The following is a 16,543-nucleotide window of genomic DNA, read 5'->3' as shown; positions in this document are numbered from 1 at the left end:
TCCCGTTGTTGTCACTAAGTCGGGTCCAACTCTTTTGCGACCCTGTGGACTGTAGCCTGTCAGGCTCCTCTGTCCATGGAATTGTCCAGGTGAGAATACTGGAGAGGGTTGCCATTTCCTTCTCCAGGGGATCTTCCCAGGCCAGGAATCAAACCTGCTATTGGCAGGCGGGTTCTTTACCACTGAGCCACCAGGAAGGCCCGACAGGGATCCCACTGGTGTGAAACTGATGTCTGATATTCGTGGTGCACCACAGGTTAACCCCCGAGACCTGTTTCTTCATTGCTTTGAATACCAAGGGGGCTGCTGTTGTCCTTTTTTCTGCAGAGCCATATATGCAAATGATTTTTTCCATGCAAAATTATTTAAATACCTCTTTCCCTATCCAGTGGACGTGCTCTATCCTGGCCATTTGAGGAAGAATATTAGAAAGTAGGTTGGTCATCCATGTCAAGACTCCCCTTCTGCATTTGGCTCACTGAATTCAGTGCCAGTGTCTTTGGGCCTTCAGAGGCTGCTTAGTGCCCAGATGGACTTAAGTAATAAGTGGTAATAATGCTTGATATGGAATTACTTGCCCATACAAGCAGCTACATCAGTCTGCCTGGACCAATGGACTTAAATGTCAGACTTTCCAAATGTAAAAGTCAGAAATGCACTGTAGTCTGCATCTGATATTTACAGTTCTTTCTGGCAAAGGTGAGCTGACTTTTGTTGCAAATGTTTCTCTGTTGCAAATTGGAAAGAGTTTTTTATTTGTCCATATGCCTTTGATATTATTACTTCCTTTACTTTTATTTGATTTTCTGAAAATCCACAGATGCATTTAAATGTGTCAATGGTCCTTACCTGTGGCTACTAAAAATAGTAGTGATTGGGAAAAGTCAGGGGTTGGATTTAGGAGAAGACTATTGATTATTTATTTAAATAATCTCAAGATGCAGAAGAATAAGTCTTTGAAACTGAAAAAATTAGCTCATGTTTCCAGAGCTGTTTCAGTTGGCTTCTATTCAGAACATGAGCTGAGGGGGGGCCCAATCTGTAATTTTACTTTCTACATCACCCCAGAGCCCCTCCCCTTTTTCCTCTTGTCTCTTTTCCATCACCATTTTATTCTCCCCTTTTTGCTCTCTTCCTCAGACCAAGTGTTATATTCAGTTCAGTTTAGTCGCTCACTCATGTCCGACTCTTTGTGACCCCATGAATCGCAGCACGCCAGGCCTCCCTGTCCATCACCAGCTCCCAGAGTTCACTCAGATTCACATCCATCGAGTCAGTGATGCCATCCAGCCATCTCATCCTCTGCTGTCCCCTTCTTCTCCTGCCCCCAATCCCTCCCAGCATCAGAGTCTTTTCCAATGAGTCAGTTCTTTGCATCAGGTGGCCAAAGTACTGGAGCTTCAGCTTTAGCATCCTTCCTTCCAAAGAAATCCCAGGGCTGATCTCCTTCAGAATGGACTGGTTGGATCTCCTTGCAGTCCAAGGGACTCTCAAGTGTCTTCTCCAACACCACAGTTCAAAAGCATCAATTCTTCGGTGCTCAGCCTTCTTCACAGTCCAACTCTCACATCCATACATGACTACTGGAAAAGCCATAGCCTTGACAAGATGGACCTTAGTCGGCAAAGTAATGTCTCTGCTTTTGAATATGCTATCTAGGTTGCTCATAACTTTTCTTCCAAGGAGTAAGCGTCTTTTAATTTCATGGCTGCAGTCACCATCTGCAGTGATATTAGTTATTGTTTTTTACTGAACAGCTGTGTTTCACATAGTTCTTACTGCTTTAACCCATTTAATCTCTCAAAAACAGTGTGTGGGGAGGTACTGTTATTAATTCCATTATACAGAGCGGAAAATTGAGACACACAGAGAAAAAGAAAGAAAGAAACTTACCCAGGATCAAATACTAGTAAAGAGTAGAGTGAAAATTCAGATCTAGTCCTTATGTTTCAAGAGCCTGGGCTCTTCACTCTTTGCTGCCTGACCCAGAGTTCAGAGTGGTAAGTAGTAGCGGGTTAAAGATGAGTGTTGCATTTGGTTAAACAACAACAAAAGCAGTTTTTCTGCTTCCCCCATTTCAACCCCTCATTGCTTTAATAATGAGTCCATGCCAGGGTCCAGCCCCGGTGGATCCAGGGTAATTCGAAGGTGGGGACGGAGTTGGCGTCCTGGAAAAAACTTATATAATTACAGATATAGAGGAAGATTAGAAACAGATAGTGTAGTAGGAAAATTAATGGTACCAGATGGAAATTCAGCCAGGAAAACGGGGAGCGAGAAAGAAACGACACGGGGGAATCAGTCTTTCCAGAAACTGATCTGATTTCTTTATTTTTCAGGTTTGTTTATATACCTTTTTGTTATACATAGGGATGAATACAGAGTCACGTGGGGGTCAGCAGACCTGACCCTTGTCACAATCAGGTGCTTCATATAAAATTATACAAAGGTCTTATGAGTTTCATCATCTTCTGACCATGAGGTCTGCTGACATTTTATGGCCCTTTCTGATACCGGTCAGTTAACCAGAAAACTTATTTTTCCAGGAGTGATTTTTTCTTAAATCAGGCACCACCCTCCAAATAAAGTTGCATTCCTATAGGGTGAGGGTGTAGTGAGTTACAATCAAGAAAGGAATTTACTTAACCTAAGGTTTAACATGATTAATCTTAAAGGTTAATACTTATTTCTCCTATTATGCTAGTTATATTCATTATAAGGGCAGGAATATGGAGATTTCGCAGCAAATATTGGCTCAACAAATGTAAACCCTTCACCAATGTTCCCCTTAAGATCTGTTTTGTCTTGATAGTGATAAAGTTACATTTTTACATTGCCTAGTGATTTATAGTGATTTATAACAAAGTACAGTGATCTATAACAAAAGAGAAGATTCATTAACTCAAAAAGTCTAGTATTGCTAACATCAAAAAACTACTATATTTCCTTTTCTATATTCCAAATACATTGATTAATATATTCCCAGGTGCCTAAGGATATGGAGGCCTGATGGCAATCATTGACTCATCAATGAAAAAAGCCCTACGCTAATACTCCAAACTCTCTGTGCTGTTTATGGTTGAGAGGTTGTCACACGAGCTAGTCTGTCAGCAGAGAGGTTTGACCTGAGACATCCTTGTCACACCCAGGGCAGGGAATTAGCAGTAATTATTGGCACGACAAATGAAAAAAACCTTCACCAATATAATTCCTAATCAACCCACTAATACTATACTAATGATCTTCTAACTTCTCAAAAGAGTCTGTATTTAGAAAGTTTTAAAACATCCCGTGCCTCTCACAGTTGGGAGGCTGTAAACAATAACATGCGGCCGGATGAGCCTGATCAGGCAGGCCAGAGAACCTTCAGAATTCGTAAGTTGAAACACTCTTGTCATGCCCAGGAATTTTTATTAACTGGAGCTGCAAGTTAACTCCTTCTCTGAGAGAAATGGTTATGGGGGAGAGCTCCCCGTAAAGTACTCTGGTTTTGGGGGTAGATGCTCGGGAACAGGGGGTTTCCTGAGGCTTGATCACGCCTTTGCGTATGCCAAGCTTCCCTCCTCATGACCTTTGCCATGGGCAGAGTTCCTCACGCTGGCTCCCAACAGGTCCACTTCTCAACACATCCAGGGGAAGAATCCAATAGAATAGGTCCTGAACTTGCAATTTTATGTTATCATTTCTAATTCAAAAGCAGAATTTGAAACCAGTAATAATCAGAAATAGCAAGTTGTAGTTGAAGATTAAATATCAGCCTTCTTTGAATTGAGTGGGAGCAAACCCACAGGAGGAGGCACAGTGGTCCCTGGAGTCAGCCTTTGATGGGCTACAGTGTGGTCTTGCCAAGGGTCGGCCATGCTCATAACCCACCATCCTGGGGGCCCTGCAGGAGGAGCACAGGGCAGCAGCCTTGAGAGCTCCCACATCAGTGGGTGGGAGGGGGGTGGTGCATAAGAGACCAGCAAGGCAGAGAAGTGCCCTGCTCCCCCAGACAGAAGAGAGCCTGGTTCAGCTTTACAGGGCTGACCGCCACCTACCATTTGACACGTAGGAAGCTGAAAGATTAGCCTAACAGCTTACAGCTAGTTCTAGGGAGACTGGAACTAGTCCTGAAGATCTTGACTGTCATTCCAGGGATTTTTCCAGTACACAGTGAAAAAAAGAGGAATCTTCAATAAAATTAAGGAAGGTTGTGAGTTCTGGAACTGACCTTAAGGAGATGCTCTCTCAGTGTTGCCTTCAGTCATGCGATAAACCACATAGTGGGTACTTGTCGCTTCTTTCAGTGGCTATGCAAACCTGATTGCTTGATGCACAAAGCCTGTCTTCAGGGGTCCTCTGAGGCAAGGTAGACATCCCACTACCTAATTAAATCCAGACTGGTAATTGGTCAGTTAATGGAAAAGTTGGTAAAGCAAGAAAACATGCAAATCAACATAGGGATTTAAATACTTTGTTTTAACACATGGGCTTGTATTCATTCAACCATCTTCAGGTGCAGGAGCAAAGGTACCCTTTGAGTAGGCATCTTTGAAATGAAGTACACCCTTGTCTTTCCTGTATCTCTATAGTCATCAAGTGGCTTTGATTTTCAGTTTTAACTTCTTTAATATGTCTCTATCTAAGCACAGAATCTTTCATCTTTAGGATTTTTCTCAGTCTGAGTTGGATTGCTCACATTTGTTTAATAAATTTTATTTAATATAATTTAATACATTTCTTTAACAAATATTTAATATAAAGATGTTTATTTAATAAGTGTATTAAATAAATATTTACTTTTGCACCCCATCTTCCCCATGTCTTTCTTAAGTCAGTTTCATAGGAGTAGCTCCTATTCCTTTCACACTCATATCTCATTATTTATGTGACTGCTGTTTAATTGGATTCATAACTAATAACAGCAGAACTCACATAAAGGTTGGGTATAAAACAGTAAACCTAAAGCATTTATTGGAAGAAGAAGGAAGATGGGGAATAATTCTCACTGTGTTGTGGGTGGGTTTGTTAATCCATTGTGTTGGTTAAGTAAGAATTGGCTAACTGGGTGTCTACTATGGGTATAACACAAGCTGTTAGTAGAAAATCCTATCCTTGGGACAATAAATGCACCTTCCTCTTGTGTAACATCTGAAAAATAATGAGAATAATTTAAGGAGTAACTCATTTTCCCTTAATCCTGTGAATATGATGAGTGATGTTATATCATTCATTTTAATAACTATCTCTAGAACTGTCATTGTTATTATTAAAGATTTATTTTTGTTTTACTTTGACTTATAATTTTGTTTTAACCTAAGAAAATCCCCTTATAAAAGGTGAGTGTGAGCATTGCCCTGTGGAGATTATTTATCACTGAATTCAGAACTCTATCACAAAATGTTTTTTTTATTGAAAATCAATCTATAAATAAATGGTGGAATGAATTATAGGGTAATGCATTAGCCATAGATAACTGAAGTGCTTAAAATAATTTTTTTTAACTAATGGCTAAAATTATTATGAGAAAAACCACTCTATTCCATTTCTTAAAATTGTTCTGTTTCATTTAAATGTGGTTTAAATGGTGCTGGGGGAAAAGATGTGTGCCCCTTAGGGATTGTCAGAAAGAATCAAAAGCAGCTTAGCAAAGAGACAGAAATGGAAATGTGATATTTGTTGGGGGAAATGAGGGTATGATTAAATAAAGTGGAATCAGCTCCGATGTTAGAAAATCCCTTAATGGGGAGGTGATGCTTGAGGCCTCTTTCTGTCTTCTGAGAAACCTGGACCAAGAGGCTGGCCAGCCAAGGATGTTCTGAGCCCCCACTGCGATGGGAGGAGAGTGAGTTTCAGATTATATTTATTTCTCAGGCCAAGTTCAACCTCCTGACAGCCCAGCTGAATGAAAGTCTTCATCAGATTCAGGAAAGGATCTGAGAATTGCAGCCTGGCCTCTCTCCGTTGCAGGTCTGCTCTAGCTTCTATAAAGAAAGCACGTCCTAGGGGAGGCACAGACTTTCTGCTCACCCTTAGGACCTCTCCAGCTCATGTAGGAAGATCTTGCTTGTTCTGTGTCTTTGGAATTAAATATTCTGGGGTCTGCATCTCCCCCGCTCAGATATGTATTAGAGAAATACAAACTTTAAGTTAAAAAAAGTATTAGGTTATATGTTTCAATGGAAAGCACAGCAGCCTAAAAAGTGCCTTCAGATTCTCAAGCGCACACAGGTCACGTGGGAACCTTAGTCAGATTCAGATCCTGAGCCTGTAGGTCCAGAGAGGAGCCTGAATGTCTGCATTTCTAGCAAGTTCCCCCCGACCCCGGGGTGCCAGTGCTGTTGATCCAGAGATCATACTCCAGATCAACAAGGATCTGGAAGACTTGAATTCAACTGCTGGCCTCTCTCAGCCTCAGTTCCCCCACCTGTAAAATGGACTAAAATACTTTCTGTCAGTAGCCTCATGAGAAGCGGTGGCCAGGGAAGGCTGGTCCGTGTTGAGAGCTTATCCCACCTCTCAGTCTTCTAGGGCTCCCTGTCTCAGCACGGTGAAGACAAGTGGGGTCATGAAGGCAAGGCAGCCATCCAGAGCCGTTCCACGCTTATTCACATCTGTCCCCCTCAAGTGTGTGCCTTTGCTAATATTCAGAGGTTTTGGCTTTAATTAGATCCCATGATCGAAACATGACTCTCCTAGTTGTGCTGCTCGTCTGGAATAAACTGTTGGGTAGGCGTCATCCTGTCTGTAGCGTGCCCAATGGAATTCTAGCTACAGTTGGTCTAACTACCAGTAGTAATCCATTGTAGACACCAAAGATTATTATCATGTTTGGATCTGAAACATATGTTTAGTCAGAGTCAGATTGAGTGCTATTTTTTTTTTCTCTAAACCTGTCACTTGTTGGAGGAATTTAATACTATGTTGGAATTTTTCTTATCCTTCAGAGTCCTCTCAGATGTTCCGTTCTCAGCAAAACCTTTTCAGAGGCCACAGTCAGAATTAGTGGCCACCCCCCACCCCTCCGACCCAGTCTCCCCTCCCCCCGGAACACACGCCTCACAGCGGGGCTCACTGGGTAATGGGCCTGGGTCTCCCTCACTGAATTACAAGCTCCTTAAGCCATCTCGATGGAGTAAACGCGGAGTGCAGGGCCTCCAGCCCGCTTCCTGAGGGCACTTTCTGTCTGGCCCTGTGTCCTCAGGAGGCTGTGGACGGTCTTGCTCCAGGTGCCCCTCTCTGTACTGGCCCTGGGCAGCGAGCTTGGAGGGGGGAGGCGGTTCTGTGAAATAATGGATGTGAAACTGTCTCTTTTCTCTCCTGGCTTAGAGTAGCCATCAGAGGAAGATTTGCCAAGTTTTCCTTCCCTGAGGTCAAGGACCATGACTTATAAATCCATGTATTTCTAGCCTTCTGGAAAAGTCATACATAATGGGTGCGATCTGTAAATTCTTTAAAATTGGATTGAATGGCCTCTCATTTAGGGAAATTGGGTGTATTTATTTTAGGCATAGAAATAATAGAGATGGAGAAATTACTGTTTGCTTTTCCCCTATTAGCTGATAGTGAATGCTTTTCTGAAATATATGAAATGTGTTTTGAAGAAGTAATTAAAATCCTGACAGAGATTTATTTCTGGTTTGCTTAAGCTTAAAAATCTGAAAGATTTTTAAGAAAGACTAGATATGATAAATGCTGCATGGGGGTTGGGGGGAAGAAAACCTATATTTAACAAACAATTCCTACAGGATATCCATTTTGTATATTTATATGTATGAGCTTTCTGGAAGAATTGGAAAAAAATTACTAATGGTTACCTTTGGGAAGAGGATCAAGGATTAGGGAGAAGAAGACTTTTATTTTCATTTTATAATTTTCTGTGTGGTTTGAATTATTGGCCATGGGGCATATTTGGGTTAAAAAATATATATAGATAGATAGATAGATAGATAGATAGATAGATGATAGATAGATAGATGATAGATAGATAGATATCTGGAAGAATTGAAAAATGGACCGTTTTTCTTTTTTATATATTAAAATCTCTCATAAGTATTATCTTTAAATTTTATTTGCAAGGGGCTTAAGTACAGGGTGCTAATAATAAATGAGGATTTCCTGTCCCTTGTCAAGTCACTAAGCCGTCTCCTTCGCAGGAATGAGCTCTTAGCCTTTACTACCCCTGAGGTTTAAAAAGCTCCCAGGTGGGGCTATGTCCTTGCACTCCTGCTGAGCAGAGAAATGTAGCATCTGATTATGAGCCCTGAAAATGCTAGAATCATCACTCTGTACTGCTCTAATCTGGTTTAGGGAAGATGCAGCTGCAAGGAGTGGCCCAGAAGGGGAGGACAGGACATGGAGACCCGCCCAGCAGGACCATCATCCATCCTGCACTGGAAAAGCGAGGGGGTTACAGCTCCTTCAGAGCATGGTGCAGGAGCCTACTCATTTTGGGCTTCCCAGGAGGCACTAGTGGTAAAGAACCTGCCCGCCACTGCTGGAGACATAAGAGATGCAGGTTCCATCCCTGGATCGGGAAGATTCCTCTGGAGGAGGAAATGGCAACCCACTCCAGTATTCTTGCCTGGAGAATCCCAGGAACAGAGGAGCCTGGAGGGCTGCAGTTCATGGGGTTGCAAAGAGTTGAATACGACTGAAGTGACTTAGCATGCCTGCGCTGCTCTTCGTAGCAAGAACTTGGATTTTCCTTTTTGCTCTAGCATCACCCAGCTATTGGCAGCATCAAGTCCCTTACCTCCCCCACCAAGGGGCGGGGATGTACCCATCTGGAGTACCTGAGAGTAAGCAGTGCATAACAGGTCACATACTCGGGTGGGACGAAGCAGCATGTCCTCCAAACTCCCATCTGTCATTTTCCACTACCCAAGACTTAACTCTAATTCTATGAGGGTGGCATCCAGGGAAAAGGCACCTCTGAGACTTTTGAGGTACCACATTCAATTTTAGATGTTACCTCCACACAAGAGCCTGGACAAACTGGGATGTTTTCCCAGGAGGGCAGCCAGGAGGGTTAAAGGAATCATCACCACGTTGTACAAAGAGATGGACTGGGATGTAGGCAGCGCTCACTTCTCTGTAGTTAGATCATTAATGTCCCTGTATGTCAGCTTCCCACCAATGAATGGTGTTCCCGTAGTACTCACCTCGAAGGGTGGTAGAGAGGATTATGTAAGTTAATTCACGAAAAAGTTTAGAACTGGTAAGGGTTCCACAAGTGCCAGTGACTATTTTTTGTTCCTGGGGCCAGAGCTACAAGAAAGAGTCCCAAGTCTTTAGATGGCAACAGCCACGGGCTGCTCCTGGTTGATGCAGCTCACTTTCTGACCTGTAGGCATTTCTAAAGACAGACATTATTATCAAGCAGCTTGCGTGCATGCGTGCTAAGTCACTTTAGTCACATCCAACTCTTTGCGACCCGCCAGAGTCCTGGACTGCAGCCCTCCAGGCTCCTCTGTCCATGGGATTCTCCAGGCAAGAACACTGGAATGGGTTGCCATGACCTCCTCCAGGGGATCTTCCCAACCCCGGGATCGAACCCACATCTCTTATGTCTCCTCCATTGGCAAGCAGGTTCTTTCATTCTAGTACCACCTGCGAAGTCCATCAAGCAGCTTAGCTTACTGATTAGTCTTCTGAGAGGCCCGAGTGGCAAATTCAAGCCTCTTAGGCTATAAGTAAGAGATATGCCCCATATTCATTTTCCTGGGTGAATCTGCTCTGGGGATCCCTGTGCCTTGTGCTGATACATTCTTTAAATTGCCTTCTTGACATGCATTGGGCCTCATGATATGAGTAATCTCTTTATTGAGGAGGATGGTCTTTTTATGGTCAGCCACATAGTACAGAGAAAAGTAGGCCATCCCTACCCAGGCAAAGGATAACCGCCCATCTCCTTTCAGCGCCCCAGTGTCTTATTGTACAATTGCTTCAACATTCGCCATTCCCTGTAGCTGTCTAGACTCGTCTATCTGCAGAGCAGCGACTGCATGTCATTGATGTGGGCTCACCAGACTTTGCCAAGTGCTCTCCTTCTGGGTCTCATATTAATTTATTAAATGTTAGCAAATGAATTCCTGTGAATGTTTAAGGAGGATATTTCCCTAACTAATGTAAAGCAATAAATAAGGTAGTGTTTTCTCAGCTTGTAACCTAGATACTGCTGGGCAGCTTAAACACTTGTTTGAGAAGGGACTAGTCAAATGGTGCTTTGGTGAAGCAAAGGGAAAAAGCAAGAATTGAGTAAAAGATGTAGTGGGCAGCTTTTTTAAAGCCAAAACTCTCATTTATTAATTATGCCATTTCCCCTAGACCTTGCATACCCTTTTGGAAACCTTCCAAAAAATAACATTTGCCATACCTAATATTATATCATCCTGTGAAAGACTCTGGACAGAGTTTATGAGGGCTTGGTTTTTTAGAAGAAGCAAGTGAATTGGAAAACTCAGCTGTTTAGTCACTGATACCAAGAGGGGCATCTATTTAACTCTTGATTTTTCCTTTATGAAAGCAAAGCCAACCATGGTGAGTTGAACAACCCCAAACCGCAAGCAGTGATTTTCCTTCTGCTTAAGCTCCTGATGCCAAGAAAAAGTTTTTCTTTTCTGAGCAGGATTTGGGAGAGACCATTTTGAGATTAACTCTTGTAAACTTACCTTCCCTAACATCCCTTCCTTTCAAGGAAGGGCCAGGGTTTTCAGGAGAACCAGAGAGAAAGAACCCATGAAATCTTCTAGAAGTTTCCTAGGAGTCTGGCTGTGGCCCAGGTCATCTGCTGCAGTGCAGGCTTGAAGCAGGCTGGAGGATCCATTTTGACCTGGGAGCCCGTGACTCAGTCTCCCATCTTGGCCTTGCTGTGGTGCTAAGCTGGGCATTTGGACCAACGGTGACACAGCCATGAATCAAACTGCGGGACTGTTCTCTATGGGGACTCCTTGTGCCTGCCCACTGAGGGTACCCCTCCCCACAAGGCTGGGGAGAACGTGACCGTCTCAACTTCTGCCCTTGCCATCACCCATGGCAGCGTGAGGAAACCCCCAGAGCTTGTTTTCCAGCTTGAAAGTGGACTCATGGATCCTGCAGAATCTGTTTGTAAAGAACCTTCTCTCCCATGCAGAATTCTGGAACATCTCCTGTCGCTTGTTCACTTGCTGCTCCGAGGGTCGTTCCTGCCCACTGACGTGTTTCCTTGTTTTCTGTGTGTTGCAGGCAGCATAGTGTACCTCGGCATGATGGTGGGGGCATTCTTCTGGGGAGGCCTGGCAGACAAAGTGGGACGGAAGCAGTCCCTTCTGATTTGCATGTCTATCAACGGATTCTTTGCCTTCCTGTCTTCATTTGTCCAAGGTTATGGCTTCTTTCTCTTCTGTCGCTTACTTTCTGGATTCGGGTAAGGTTTTTCTCTTTCGGATTTTATAGTAATGTGTTTATTCTACATAAAGACATAATGTACATGTTTTCCACTCTAGAGGCTCTCATTACCAAATGCATTACCTTTCCCATCTTTCAGCCTTAGGAGCCATAATGCTGGTTCTTAGAAATATAATTATCAACCTTTAAATCCAGAAGAGAGGGGAATACGCATCTGTGTTCCCGTGGCTGATTCTTTTAGTGTTTTATGTCTAGGAAATGGGTGTTGTTTTCAAAGGAGTGCTATATCTGTGGCAATGCACATTTATGAGTGGATGCTTTTTTCCTTCTAAAAATTTAAGCCAGAAATAGCTCTAGTCCTACCTATTATGAACTAAAGGTTTGAACCGTTCAACTATGCTCTTAAATCCAAGATGAGAGGGTCTCAAGTAAATATTGTTTAATTGATCTTTGGTAACTGCAGGAGACCGCCTCCAATGCAGGAGATCTGGGTTTGATCCCTGGGTCAGGAAGATCCCCTGGAGAAGGAAGTGACCACCCCCTCCACAGAGGAGCCCGGCAGGCTACAGTCCGTGGGGTCACAACGAGTTGCAACATGACTTAGCAACTAAACCACCAATAGCATATTTAACTAAGTAGGAAGCCTGCTTCGTGAGATGCAATAGATTCTTTTTATAAGTTCCTGACTTCTGTTGAATCAACAGAAGTTGTGCTCTTGACAAGTCCAGTGGCACAGTATAGCCAACGGTTAGTCATTCTTGTTAAAGAACTTGAAGCATTCATTACTAGATTAAGCAAATCCACAGCTTAGGAAAACCCAATACCTCAATTAGGAGAGTCCAAGAAACTCTGCTTGAATAGGGAAAAAAAAATACTGCAAATATAAATTTTCTAATTCATGCTTAAGAACTCTGTTTTCATTAGAGATATTGTTTCTGAGGGAGTCTAGCATAAGATGAACCTATAGGAATAATATAAAAGAAAAGAAAAATGAATGAAGAAAGGGCAGGAATCTGTGCTGGGTTATGAATGTGAGAAGCCGATCAGTTGTGGTTGATGATGTTGGTCACCACACAGCAAAGCCCAGTTTTGCCCAAAGAGAAGGTCAAAAAGCTGCAGCCCATCTCTCTTAATTACATATAGTAGTACTTTAAAATCAGAGCTAAGATTAGCAGGAATATAAGGCATCAAAGAGAAATACTATGTAAGTGGGTTATTTTAAGAGTACAAAGGTTTCCCCGTGAATACTAATGGTTCACTTTCATAATTCATTCAAAACACTTTTTTATATTGTTTTCTGCCACAAGATTTGTTCACATATTGAGGTTGGTGGATCCACAGATTTTTCCGATGTTCTTTTTATCTTCTGGAACCTCTTTGGTGCTACATTCTACACATGGACTGTAGCCAGCCAGGCTCCTCTGTCCTGGATTTTCCAGGCAAGGAGACTGGAGTGGGTTGCCATTTCCTACTGCAGGGGATCGTCCCGACCCAGAGATCAAACCCATGTCGCTTGCATCTCCTGCTTTGACATATTCTTCACATGGGGGCACTTGGCAAATGTGTGACTAAGTGGCAGGACTCCCAGGAGTTTTCCTTAGAGTGAAGACACTGCAGTAACACAGGAGGGTTGGAAAGTTTGGGAAAGTGTGAAAATATTTTTTTCTTGGAGAAAAATGATCAGAATCAATCATTTGCTTTGTATTGATGGGGAAGGAGGGCTTTTCCTTAGCAGAGGGGACGCTTGGTGCTCAAAGCTCTTGTGTGAGACTGGCTGCGCATGTCATCTGTGGGGAGGATTTCTGGGTCATGAATTCAGGGGGCTGCAGCCAACCCAATGCTGAGTGAATTGAGATACCTGAGGAAGAGCAGGTGCGATTAAAGCTACTTGTTAAAGGACCTTCTCAGGGTCCATGGGATAAGACATTCTTGCTGCAGGAGAACTTCCTCCTGCTTTTTCTTTTACGTACATAATACCATTAGCCTGTCAGGAGAAGCCTAACAACCCAAGTTCTGAACTTTCCAGTCCTTTCCATTCACAACCTTATCCAGAAAATATCAACAATATCCATAGACTCAAAAGTACCTGACCAGGTTTGGATGATTATGGCAATTTCATTGCCAGTCTAGATGAAGACATGGGCAACTCCATTGACTACAGAGAAAAGGGCGATTCTGGTGGCTGTAGCATACTCCAGACTAAGCGACTATCCAGAAGCTAATTCAAGGGTAGCACAGAGACAGAGACGGCTTGGGTATATTCATGACATCATTTGCTTCTTTGTTGCCGACACATCATTTTTCAACCAGCAGCTCAGGGCTGCAGACCTCTAAATAAGATAATTTACCTGGCAAAGCACAGACCGTGCATTGCTAATTCAGCTACACTCTATCAACTGTGCTCCTAGAGACTAATGCACTGTATGCCTTTGTAAAGTGGGCACAGAATGGGGAGTCAGAAATTAAAGTCCACCCTACCCCTGGCCTTACTGTGAGCCCTTGGGAAAGTCCCTTGGGCCCTCCAGCCTGCTGCTGCTTTTGTGAAAGGGAGATAATAGAGCTTTACATCCTACCTTTGAGTATGAGGATCAAGTGAGATTGCATGTTGAATCTTGCCTCAGAGTGACAGCAGATGGAGAGGGGAAAAGTCTTCTTTCTGACTTTGATTCCAAGAGGGAAACAGAAGAGACGAATCATGGGCAAAGACTTGGAAGAAAACAGACAAGTAAAATGGAGCGTCCCTGCTCTCCAGAACAGGTGGAAAGTCCCTCAGCTGGGAGTGGGGCTTGCAGGGAAGCCATGTGAGCTTCCTCACCTGGGCCCAGGCAGCAAAACACTCAGGACCGTGTAGGATCCAGCAGCTGAGGCGACCTGAGAAATGCAGCTGTTAAGGGAAGTGAAGAAATCGGTCTGTCTTCCTTGGCTGAGTTTGGGGCCTTGTTGCTTTCTCCTAACATGTGGAGAGCTGCCCTGATGACAGAGGGGTTGTCTCAGCAGAGAGGGTTCATCTGGACACTCTCAGCTGAGTCTCTGTGTTCTCCAATTCCATTCCAACTCAAAAACAAAACCCTTTCACCCCTGCTCTACTCCTGAAACCATGGAGGACCTTTCACAGTTATAGATGAGACCTGGCCCCTAGATGCTTCCTGTCTGGTTGGAGAGGGAAGGTACACAGACAGCCCTCCCATTGTTGTTCAGTCACGTCTGACTCTTTGCGACCCCATGGACTGCAGCACACCAGGCTTCCCTGTCCTTCACCATCTCCCAGAGCTTGCTCAAACTCATGTCCATCAAGTCAGTGATGCCACCTAACCATTTCGTCCTCTGTTGTCCCCTTCTCCTCCTGCCTTCAATCTTTCCTGACATCAGGTCTTTTCCAATGAGTCGGTTCTTCGCATCAGGTGGCCAAAGTATTGGAGCTTCAGCCTCAGCATTAGTCCTTCCAATGAATGTTCAGGGTTGATTTCCTTTAGGATTGACTGGTTTGATCTCCTTGCTGTCCAAGGGGCTCTCCAGAGTCTTCTTCAGCACCCCAGTTCAAAAGCACTCCCATTCTCCATCTGCTAAGAACTAGTCAGTGTCCTTTGTGGGGCAACAGCAAGGGGTGTGGGAGACTCATAGATGAGGAGAAAATGGCGACAAAACTGTGAATGAAAAACCAGTTTCCACGTGAAGGCTCTTCCTGTTTTAAAGGTGTGTAATGTTCAAACCCTTTCCATGTCCATCACTTACGCACTGAAAACATAAGCAGCTGAAATTTTGACATAGTCCTTTGATTTAAACATTGTTAGTTAAAACTTGAGTCAAAGAATTAAGACTTTGATCCTAGAGACCTTAAATAGGAGATCTTGTTATTTCTATGCACTAGGCAGCTCCCTTATCCACATCTAATCTGGTTTTCAATTGAAGAGAACTCGGTGAACAAGGAAGGAAAATTTCAGAATGTTGGCACTTTTTTTTCCATTGTGGAACTCGGGTGCTCAGACCCTGCAACGCTCCACGCATTTCCCAGGAGCATCAGTCTTACCATCCTTTCAGCTTCACAGGGTCTTCTTCCTAGGCCCTCAGCATTCCAAACCTCATACCACCCCTCCCAGTGACTCTCACCACAGACCCCTGGTTGGTCTTTGTGGTTGCACTGATCAATGCACCAAAATATTTGCTTCTTAGGCGTTTATGTCTTTCCTCCACCAGCATGTAAATTCCAAGAGGGCAGAGATCGACAGGATAGGTCTGTCTACTCTTTATTGCTTAATCACAGGAAGTTTAATAAAGTCTTACTTGGTCTATGTTAGGGGAAGAGTTCTCAATTAAATGACCAAAAGTTTAACTTGCATCATAAAAACAAAAAGGCATGGCCCTCAGTCAATTTCCAGACTTGAGCCAGCTTACAGACCCAGAATCCCTTGAATGAAGGGGAGACCCTAGTACATTGCTGGAAGTTTATGCTGTTCATCTTTCCCCCAGCCTTCCCCCAAAGGACCTGTGCCTTTCCCCAGGGTAACTGCATGAGAGAAAAGGAAATATTCGACTTTTCAGAGCTTACTAGGCACTGGCTGTGAACTGACATTAATTCCAGGAGACCCAAAATGTCCCTGTGGTTCACCACTCAGAGTTAGGACTTACAAAGGTCAGGTGTTCAACGGAGTTTGATCTCAGATCCATCTCACAGTGAGTCCAGGAGGTCCCTGAATCCGTCCTGTGGTCACTTCCCAGTTCCAGAATATGTGATTGGAATGGACAGAGCAACTGATAGGATCTCCACATTGGTATGGTGCCTGTCCACCAGTTCCTCACACTGGGCCTTTCAGAGGAGGAAGTGAATTTCTGGGTTACAGTCCAAACCCCTCATTTCATAGGTTAAGGTTCAGTGATGGAACCAGGAGTGCCATAGCCAGGACTTAAGTTGCAGTGAAGTCCTTTTGAACTAGCCACTCTGTTAACAGGCAAACTGTGCATTCTGAATCCAAGGTTAAGATGCCTTTGTGTTGATTTTATTGCAAGTGCCACAGACTTCCTCTTGCCCTGTCTTATTTTGTTTCTGAGGCATCATTAGCAGGACTGTGTTATATTCCTGTTCTGCATATAAAGGAGCCTGATGGCTGGGTTTGTGATAGATGTGCTTTCCTCTGTTCACCACACTAAGTCATGAGTGTATTTTCTTAGAAACATA

The 16,543-nt window shown here is 43.6% G+C and overlaps 1 protein-coding gene across 1 annotated transcript in view; it reads left to right on the top strand.

Moving 5' to 3' along the window:
* The window catches only part of LOC120852605 (synaptic vesicle glycoprotein 2C), a 169,441-nt gene that overhangs the window by 46,232 nt on the left and 106,666 nt on the right, over positions 1-16,543 (top strand). Inside the window, exon 2 of the mRNA XM_040225936.1 lies at positions 11,209-11,389. Within this exon, the coding sequence (XP_040081870.1) occupies positions 11,209-11,389 (181 nt within the window). The remainder of the gene's footprint in view (positions 1-11,208; positions 11,390-16,543) is intronic.

This window comes from Oryx dammah, unplaced genomic scaffold, assembly GCF_014754425.2.
Source record: "Oryx dammah isolate SB20612 unplaced genomic scaffold, SCBI_Odam_1.1 HiC_scaffold_26, whole genome shotgun sequence".
Lineage (NCBI taxonomy): Eukaryota > Metazoa > Chordata > Mammalia > Artiodactyla > Bovidae > Oryx > Oryx dammah.
This window is presented reverse-complemented; position numbering and strand designations above follow the sequence as displayed.